The sequence below is a fragment of the Dermatophagoides farinae genome, chromosome 8 (assembly GCF_024713945.1).
Source record: "Dermatophagoides farinae isolate YC_2012a chromosome 8, ASM2471394v1, whole genome shotgun sequence".
Classification (NCBI taxonomy): Eukaryota; Metazoa; Arthropoda; class Arachnida; order Sarcoptiformes; family Pyroglyphidae; genus Dermatophagoides; species Dermatophagoides farinae.
This window is the reverse complement of record NC_134684.1, coordinates 3,125,696-3,136,652: the sequence shown is the minus strand read 5'-3', so window position 1 is coordinate 3,136,652 and position 10,957 is coordinate 3,125,696. Positions and strand designations below refer to the sequence as shown.

Sequence of the window (10,957 nt, the reverse complement as noted above, 5' to 3'; positions counted from 1 at the left end):
TTGTAGAATTTTATTCCCGTTGTTCAACAACAACAACAACAACAACAACATTTCTTCGGTAAACATACACACACACACAGGATGTGATGTATAGATGTGTTCCAACATTGGAACATTTTTCTCATATGTGTTTGATGTAAGTATTTATGCAGTCAAAATTGATTTGAACGTTTGTGCATGTGTGTATGTTTACATTCACAATGATTGTGTAGAAAAGAAATAACAACATGAACTCAATCGACTCATCTTGTCATCATGAATCATCATCGTTATCGATGTATAATCCTGTCAACAATCGATTAATGATTGATGTTAATCATATGATGAATCCACAACAAAAAGAATATTTTCGTTTCATATCAATTAAAAACGTTTTTGTTTTGAAAATTTTTTTTTATTTATTCACCAGAAACACAAACAACAGATAAGAGAAAAATCCGGAACAAGAAAAAAAACAATTGAAAATCATATCAATCATATCAATCAATTTATACAATTGTGGAAGCAAAGGAAAAAAAATTTGTAATAATAAATCAAAAAATACAAAATGGTCGGCAGCAAAAAAAAACTATGTTTATGGAGATAGATAAATATATCACTTTTTTTTGTATTTTCATTCATGAGTTTTTGGCAATGGAATCTGTGTGTAAGTGTGTGTGTTTGTTTTCTACAAATTCATTGAGGTTGAGGTTTTTGTTGTTGTTGTTGATGAAGAATATTGATAATGTTACCTTGTTGTTGTTGTTGATGTTGTTGTTGTGGCCTAACAATACCAAATGTTGTCATATATGCATTACATGGTTTTGTCGTCATTGTTGTTGTTGTTGTTGTTGTTGTCGTCGTCGATGATAATAATGGCTGATGATATGTAGATTTTTTCATCATACAAGTTTCATCACCAATTATATCGATCATTTCAATTTCTGGATTAAGACTTGATATTAGATTTGCCTGTTGCTGCTGCTGTTGTTGTTGTTGTTGAAAATGTTCACGTTTAATCTGTTCAGGCATCTGATATAAATGTGATGATTGTGATGGATTATTCAAATGATTAAGTTGTTGTTGTTGTTGTTGTTGTTGATGATGGAAATGAACGTGTTTGTAATGTTTTAAAATATTGTCCAATCAATGGATCACGATGATCAAATATTGGTTCAAAACTATAACTTTCATTTGATTGATCTTGATCCTGTTGTTGATGTTGGTTAACCGTTGTAGCTGTTGTTGTTGTTGATGTTAGATCAATCGTTTCCAATAGATTTGTTTCACCAATCGATTGTTTCATTACGGTTCGTTGATGATGTGGACTTTTATGAAATGTTGCCGCTTTATTTACTAATAATGATTGTTGATGATTTCCACCAATGGCTGTTGCAAAATTTGTCTGTTCATAAAGTGGTTCCGTTTCGCCATTATTTATTATCATGCCATTATTTTTTTCATAACTTAAATGTACTTTTCCATTCAATTTTGTTGCATTCATTAATGATGTTGATTTTTTACATATACCATTACTATTCGGATAGGAACTAAGTGACATTTCATCTAAACGTGTACTTGATCTATGAGAACAATCTATGATGTGAAAGAAAAAGAAAAAGAATTTAAAATGAAAAATATTTTGGACATGCAATACAAAATTACACACACACACATACATGTATCATCGTTGGCAATCTGCAGTGCTTCCTGTCGTATACGCATTACATACAAAAATATTGATGTCGAAATGACAACAATCAAAACGATGATCGTACAAATGGCCGGTATGAATATCATTGGATCATCAAATAATGTACCAATAATTGTTACGGCTCCAGTAGTTCCAGTATTTGTTGCCATTCGTGATTCAAATGCATGTAATGGTTCAACAGTGGCACCGATTTCCGTCAATGTAGCAAAACTATATTCCGATTCACGTTTACCAGCATCATTTTGTGCTGCTATTATTAAATCATGCCATGTTCCTGGTAATAGATCACGAATAATGAGTTTTTCTTTTTCAGGCATCAGATGTGTGGATAATGTGATCCATCCACCACTATTTTTATTATTATTATTATTGGATGATCCTATTAGGTTACGATGATAATGACGTCTTGTACGATATTTAATACTATAACCGGTGATTGGACAGCCACCATCTGACCAAAGATCCAAATTGATAATTACAAATGTTATGTTCGATATGATAAAATGATTGCCATATTTATCCGGTGGTATTGGAGCTATTTGAAAATGAATTTTTTAAAATTAGTAGTAGAAATTAATTAAATTTTCCATTGTTCAACATAACATCAAAAAATGGGAAAGAAAATCATTCAAGTTGCAGCTAGTAAAAAAAAAACTTACGACTTCCAAGCGTTGAAAATCGAATCATTTCCGATGGTCTTCCGCTACCCATTTCATTGAATGCTTCAATACGTGTAACATATTCACTACCACAACGTAAATTACGTAACATAAATGATGATGTTGATGATGAACTAATTGTAATCGATTGCCAATCTTCTGTACCAATATTATTATCATCAATAACATAATTTTGTGCTAAATGATATGAAATAACAAAACCATCCACTAATAATGGGCCATTATTATCTTGTTGTTGTATTGAATTGCCATCTTGACCAATCAATGCCATCGAAGATGACGATGACGATGATGATGATGATGACGATGACATAAGATAAATACCATCACGTGAAATGATCGATGTATAATCCCATGAAAGTAATGCTTCATGTGTGGATACATTTTCAATACGAAAATTTGGTGGTCTTGGTGGATCTAATATATGAATGAGAATGGTTGCACATGTTGTTTTGTTCGTTTTGTTTTGTTTGGTACAAAATATAATTTATTTTAAAGTATGAAAAAAAAATGAAAGAATGAATTCATCGTTAATCATCATCATCAGCAATCAGAAATCAACCATTACTTACCATGAGCAAATGTACGAGCAGTAATCTCAATCGATGATGGTCCGGCACCTTTTTCATTGAATGCCTGTACAATGAATCTAAATGGGAATAACAACAACAACAACAACAAAAAAATAAACAAAAAAAATGGATGAGAAATTTCTGTTTTTTTTCTTTCCGAAAATTAATGAAAAAAAAACAATCACAATTTAATAGGATGAAATGAAATGAAACATGAACAACAACAACAAAAAAATGTAATAATAACAAACATATAACAAGTTATATTGTATTGTTATTATTATCATTGTGGGTGTGTGTGTGTGATGGTGGTTTGTTTTTTTTTGTTATATAGGTGTATTATTATACAGGAACTATGGTCTTTCGGTCTTTGATACGAAAAAAAAGAGAATCCCCTACTACCAACACCCAAAAATAAAAACCTCGACCAGTTATTTTGTTCTGTCATTATTTTACTGAAAAAAATATAAAATGAATGAATGATGGAGAACATGAAAAAGATGTCTGATAACAATAACAATACACACGCTGTATGGTTACAAATTACCAAGTTTTATAATTAGATTTTTTTTTTCATTGTTATTTTCGTTGTTGTTTTTGTTGCAATGATCCAATGGATCAGTGTAGGTCATATCATCATAGACAATATATATATAAAAATAAATGACCAAAGCTCTCTCTCTCTCTCTCTCTCTCTCTCTCTCTCTCTCTCTCTCTCTCTCTCTCTCTCTCTCTCTCTCTCTCTCTCTCTCTCTCTCTCTCTCTCTCGTTTGTTGAGATAAATAATTTATAATTTTTTTCACTTCATTTATCATTAAAGTAGAAGGAAAAAAATTTTTTTTTTCTGTTCTAATCTAACTGGCATTTTCAGTGTTTTGTTTGATTCTACATTCATTTTCATTTTCATTAAATTTGAACAGGAAAAAAAATTGGAATTTTTTTTGAAATTAAACCAGTTGATGAAATAATATGATGATGATGATCACTTACTGATACAATGTTTGTCGCTGTAATGTATCGATTATATGTTCATAATATTGATGAAATGGTGATGTTGTTATCATCATCGATGTTGATGTTTGATCCATTTCAATTGATGTAGATTGATTATTTAATTTGATTAGAAATGAATTTGGTGTCGATTTTGTACGTATACCACCACCACCATATGATGATGATGATTGTTTCCAATTATTATTTCCAATAGTTGACATTTTTGAATATAATGGCTGTATTGGTGAATTCGATATAGTTTTATATGTATACGACAATGATTGATGATTATTGATACCGGCTAATGTGGATGATGATGATGATGATTGTGATTGTTGACTACCAGCAACGTTACTGGTTTCCGGTGATGATGATGATGAGGTTGAAATAATACGATAACCAATATAAAAACCATCAATTATTTCAATATCACTAGTAGTAGTTGTAGCAATTGATGAATCGGACGGATGTGACTGTTGTTGATGAGATGATTGTGGTGATGATGGTGGTGGTGGCGGTGGTAATCGTATCGACCATGTAAGACGTATTGCATGTGTGCTTAATGGTACGGCACGTACATTGTCCGGCATAACTGTAGGTGCTGTTTTGTTGTTGTTATTGTTGTTGTTGTTGTTATAATTTCCCGATCCAATGAAGAAAAATGAGAAAAAAAACAAGAAAAAAAATTAGTTTTCATTTTTTAAATAAATTTTCTTTCAGAATACCATATTCCAACCAATTCTTTCTCTCTATCTCTCATACATGCACACGGGAAACTAAGTGTGTGTGTTTAACAAAGTTAAACAACAATTGTCAGTGAAATAAAAAACTATTTGTTTGTCGGTAAAACTTTTTGTTGTTGTTGTTGTTGTTGTTGTTGTTGTTGTTACAATTGAATAATGAATGAACCGATTCCATTTAGAATTGATTTTGTTTTGTTTTTTGTCATAATTACCTTCCATCTGTGTAGTCAATGTAATTGAACGTGAATGTTCACTAGTACCTAATTCATTGACAAATGATACACGAAATTCATATGGTGTCAATGGTTGCAAGCCATGTATGGTCACTGTATTTGTATTGGATTTAATCATCAATGCATTATGCCAGGTTTTATCTATAAAGTGGTAAAAAAAATAACAATTAATAATGTTGATGACATTGTACCATTTGTAAATTGAACTTACCAGCTTCTTTTTTATATTCAATATTCTGTGATAATAATGGTAGATTTCCAGTATAACCAATCGACCATGTTAATGTTACTGTACGGCTACCAACTTCAATTGCTTTCAATGATTCCGGTGCATCAGGAGATTCTAATACATGTAGCATAACAATACGATGTGTTATGCCAAAAGAATTTCGTGTCAAACAAACATATTGTGCCGTATCGGATCGGCCAACATGTTTAAACAATAAATTTGTTGTACGTTCACCAAATTGTTTACCCATATCCATTGATGTTGATGATGATGATGATGATTTACCATGATTTTTTCCGGCTAATATAGTACCAGTACCGGATGATTCAAATATACGAAATGAACTAGTTGATGTAATTGAACTTGTATCATATACATTGATTTCTTGACCATTTTTATACCAGCCAATAAATATTGGTACGGCACCAGTACCAGTACATGATAAGGACACTTGACTATGATGACGAATGGCCAATTGTATCACTTGATCATGATCCTGAACTGTTGATGGTAATTTATGTGCACCATTATTGCCACCAACACCATCATTACCATGTGGAATTACTTTCACTTGTATCTGTGGTGTTTGATATATGGTCAATGTAGCACGAGCTTCCAATGGTTTACCCACACCATTGGATACTTCACATAAGTATATTCCTTCGAATTTTGTTTTATCAATTGATCGAATTAATAATGAACCATTCTCAAGTACATGAATCTGTGGACTACTTAATATTGGCACTGATTCTATTTGTGATGATGATGATTCTCCGTTGTTATTATTTCTTACATCCATATTGTTTAATATAAGACGTTTCATGCGTAAAAATTTCCATCGTATCACAGGTGTTGGATTGCCTGAAGCTAAACAATCAAAACGAACCATACTGTTTGGATGATTTGTCATCATCATCATCATCATTGAATTATCCATTGGTATTAAAGGATTAATTGTTGGCTGTGTTATTGCTACTTTATTAGCAGGTTTTATTAGCCATTTAGGTGGTGCTTTTACACGCATTATTGCCGTACGATTTGAACTAGTATTCGGTGTTGTTGCAAGGCACGTATAAACACCTTGATGGCGTCTAGTTATATTTGTTATTATTAATGATGAAATAAATTCTTTTATATTGAGCACTTGTATATGTGGATCAGCTGATCTTGTTAATTGACCTAATAATGGTTGACCATTTTTAAGCCATTGTAAAGTGATTGGAGGATCACCAGAAATAACTGAACAAACGGCGGTTGCACGTGTACCTTCTTCCAATGCATCAGAAAATATAAATGGACTTAATACCGGTGGCATAACCGTATTAATACGAAATGTTTGCTGTGCACGTTGTCCATTTTCACCAATAACAATACATGAATAATCACCATCATCACTTTTATCGATCTGTGTAATAGTTAAATGACCAATTTGTGTGATCAAATGTCTTTCATCAAATGGAAGACGACGTTTAGATTTGACAAAATAAATTTCTTCAATTGGATATCCACTATAGGCACATTGTATGGATAATTGTTGGCCAACAACAGCCGTTTGATCAGCAATCGGATGTACATATGGTGGACCAATGATGCCAATCCGTGCCTGATGACCAATAGAACCGGCACGATTTATAGCCAAACAACGAAATTGGCCAACATCCTAGTGAAAATAGAAAATTTCAAATTATATTAGATTAATGTTGAACAAACACAAACACAAACAACACTAATGAATTCACTAATGAAATAGATGGTAGAGGAAAAAAAACAAAGGAATTAAATTGTAATTTTTTTTTTTATTTTCGTTTCAAATAAATGTGCTGAAAATCTAGAGAAAGAAAAGTGAAAAATGATTGCAATTTTTTCCTTCGAAACAAACTGTCGAATCTATTTTGACGATTACGAATACCAAAAAAAAAGATCAGAAAAAAAAGAATTAAGGAATTAATATGCGACAAACTTTTATTTCCGAACAAACACACATACACACGAAAGAATCGCATATATATGTAGTGTGTGTTAATATTGGTCGATGATTACGTGACCAAACACAATTGTAGGTAATTATCGAATACAAATCGAGAATTGTTGTTGATGCTGCTACTGTTATTTGCTTGTGTATACGATCGATCTGTGAATATCCGGCGACAAATGGACAAATGCATGGCAAACAAAAAAAAATCACACAAAACCCTGAAACAAGCCAGTTATTTTTTTTTTGCATTCAAAAATCATATGAAATACACGGGTATCAATGAAGTAAAATTATTTTCAATAACAAGAATTTTCGATGATGAAGATTTGTGTGATAAAATCAAACAAATTTTTTTTTTTTTTTTTTTGGTTGTTGTTCCAAGATGTGAGGATATAAAATATAAACGTCCATTGGGGACCAACATTGGTTATATTCACTTGAAATCGTTTGATATTATTTTTTTTGTGTGTGTGGGAAAAAAAATCGATTTTTCAACCGATATTATGAGGATATTGTTGAGAAAAAAAAATATTCGCCTAAACAACAACGTGAAAATTTTCTTGGTGTGCATGCATCATCTAAAAAAAAAGAAAGAATGAAAAAAAACCACAGCTGAATGATTTTCACATCATCATCTTTACCATCATCATTACATTGAGAATCGACGATGTTGAGAGAGAATTTATCAATTTTTCTTTTTCTTTTTTGGTTTATTATTAAAAATTGAAAAATAATAATAAAAAAATTCAACAGAGGCCACACGTAAGAGTGTGTGTGTGTGTGCGCGTTGGATCGTTGAAGCGTGCTGCAACCAGTACCTTTAGTTCACGCTTAAAGACATCATGATGACTGATGATGATTTCCATCAATTGATTATTGTCAAATCCATGAAAAAAAAGCACGATGCAAATATATATCCATATAACAGAAAACAAGATAAGTAACGGTATCGAAAAGTGATGGAGGGGGGGTGAGTGATAATATAATAATCGATTTTCAATTCTTTTGAATTTTATCATATAAAAAAAAAAGAAATTGCCATTAGAGAGTGATACACTGTGTAAATGATGAAAAATTACCATTTTTCTTTCGGTTTTTTTTACTTACCGTGTGTGGAAAAAAATCTTTATTCCATAACAAGTGAAGAATTTTTCTTTTCTCTCTCTCTCACCCTAACCTCACTTTTACATTACCGCTAATAATGACAACAATAACAACAACAACAACAACAAAAAAACTGTCAACAATCGATCCACGATCAATTCAGATTTTAACGTATTAAATACACACACACACAAAAAAAAACAACCAATAGACAGAAACGATTGCTATAAGTGTTAAATATGAATGAATGAATAACACCACTGTCATTATATTCAAAAAAAATGAAAGAAAAAAAAATTCAATAGAAAAATGCTTTTTCCACAAACACACTTTACCATTGTCATATGGAATAATGTCAAAATATTGAAAAAAAAATTTCTCTTTCTTTTTTGGATAAATAACCACGATTTTTTTTCACGGAAAAATTGAAAAGAAAAAAAGAGAGAGAAAAACTGCAAACAGATTGTGATGTTGTAATGTTTTTTTTTCGCAAAAAAAAAGATAGAGGAAAACTTATGATCACGAAATGCGTAACAACGTGTGTGTGTGTGTTCGTGTGTGTGTGCGTTATTGGATTTTGCATCTTTGCATATTCTCTATTATTACAGTAAAGGTAAATAATAATAAATCAAATGAAACAAAAAACAAAAAACAAAACAAAAAAAAGTTGAAATTGTCTGTGTGTGTGTGTGTACATTAATATCAATAAATATAAATTATTTACAACGAATATTCATAAATTTCAAATAACCGGAATTCTAGAATTTTTTTTTTTTTTTTGATGCGATTCGAGGGAAACCAAAAGTTCTGGATCAGCAAAAACAATTTTTTTTCAGTGTGTGTGTGGTGCAATGAAAATTATATGGTCGATATGAAAAATTTTTTTTTCGCATCATAACTATTGACTTTATATATTCTATGATGATTCTTGATGGCCAAGAAAAAATATAAATAGGAGCCAAGAAAAATGAAAAAACAACAACAACAACGGCAACGACAAAATGAAAATTTGAACATCTTTCTTAGCTCTCTTGGGACAATGAAATGACGTTCACATTTGTGTTGTTTGTTTGTTGTGTGTGGAGAAAAACTTATCAATAGACACGCACACAAAACAGGAAAAAAAATTTCGTTTTTACTTTCATTTTTTTTTCTCTGTTACCATTGTTTTTGTTTTTCCACCCCCACTATTTTGCGGACAATTTTTCTTCAAACACGAAATTCTAGATGATGATGATGATGGTCATGCACTGACACACACACAGAATTCTGACTTAATAAATGAATGAATAGATGACAAGCAGACAGATCAGGAATTCGTGCAATGGAAACAAACAAACAAACAAAACAAAAAAAATTCTCTTGACCATTCTGTTATTTTTCGATTTAAAACTTTTTTCTCTGTCCATTGTCGTCTTGCCAGTACGAAATTGAATATGATCATAGACAAACAAAATGATCGACTTGCATATATAATTCTATTCAATAAAAAATCAATTGATTCAAATTTCTGGCCAACCATTATACAAAGGACATATGTGAATTGGGAAACGAAACGAAACGAAACAAAAAAAATTTCAATAAGGTAAAATGAATGGTTTTTTTCTTACCATTACAAACTTACATATTTCCATAATATTGTCATTTATATTTTTTTCAAAAAAAAAACAATGAATTCTATTACAACAGGAACCAATTTGATTGAAAATTCATATTCATATTTGTTGTTATTATGGCAATTTGTTTTTTGTTTCAAATTCAATGTTTCAATGATAATGATGATGATGTAAAAGTTTCACTAAATATAATGATGATGATGATGATAATAAAATTTTATTATCCACTCAACGAAAAAAATAAAAAAATAAATAAATTCATTCGACAAAATTAGATTTTATCATCATCATCATCATCATCATCATAAACAAGTCAACATGATGAATCAAAAATTGCATCAATGTCATTTTGCTTGTCTACGATTTTTATATAGATTGTCCTACTACGTTTGGACACATTCATATATAAAGTATATATTCATTTTCAACTTGTTTTTCTATAGAACACAACAAATTGAATGAGTGAATGATTTTAAACAATCAAAATAAATAAATAAATACAACAACAATGGCTATACGAATGGAATGACAAGAATTGTTTTCGACAAGAATGAAGAAAAGGCAGACAAAAAAAAATCTGCATGTAAAATTTTTTTTTATTCTGTTTTTGTATGCAAAGTTTGTGAATGAAAAGAATCATACTTTTAGCATTCATTCAGTATAGAATCTATGTGTTTGAAATGAAGAATGAATGGAACAATTTTGGATGGTTTGCAAAAAAAAAGAAAATGGAATAATTTACAACAAAAAGAATCAGAAAAAGAGAGAGAGAAAAATTCTAAATGTACAAGAATTGTATATTTGGGAAACATTATTGAACTTGATGAAAATTGAAAACCATCACACACAAATGTGTGTGTGTGTGTATGTTAGTAAAGATGGAATATTCTTGCAACAAAATTAAAATGATGATGATGATGATGATGTGAATCATTATTATTCTTTCGTATGCATATTATTATTATTATATAATAAACAAATGATTGTTTTTTGTTTTTCAAACTATTGGCAAAAAAAAATAAAAAAATTCAACCCTTCTTCTTCTGCCGAACCCCAAATCAACCAACCAATGGTTGAATTGGAAAAAAGATTTCTTGTTTTTTTTCCTCTTCAAAAACT

At 30.5% G+C, this 10,957-nt stretch overlaps 1 protein-coding gene across 1 annotated transcript in view; it reads right to left on the bottom strand.

The window, feature by feature from the left end:
• Positions 1–372: 372 nt before the first annotated feature.
• LOC124496176 (uncharacterized) overlaps positions 373–10,957 on the bottom strand; it is a 32,491-nt gene continuing 21,906 nt past the window's right edge. The window contains 8 exon segments of the mRNA XM_075733297.1: positions 373–1,089; positions 1,091–1,575; positions 1,659–2,228; positions 2,353–2,790; positions 2,946–3,022; positions 3,936–4,539; positions 4,894–5,055; positions 5,126–6,803. Coding sequence (XP_075589412.1) covers positions 676–1,089; positions 1,091–1,575; positions 1,659–2,228; positions 2,353–2,790; positions 2,946–3,022; positions 3,936–4,539; positions 4,894–5,055; positions 5,126–6,803 — 4,428 coding nt within the window. The 3' untranslated portion in view covers positions 373–675.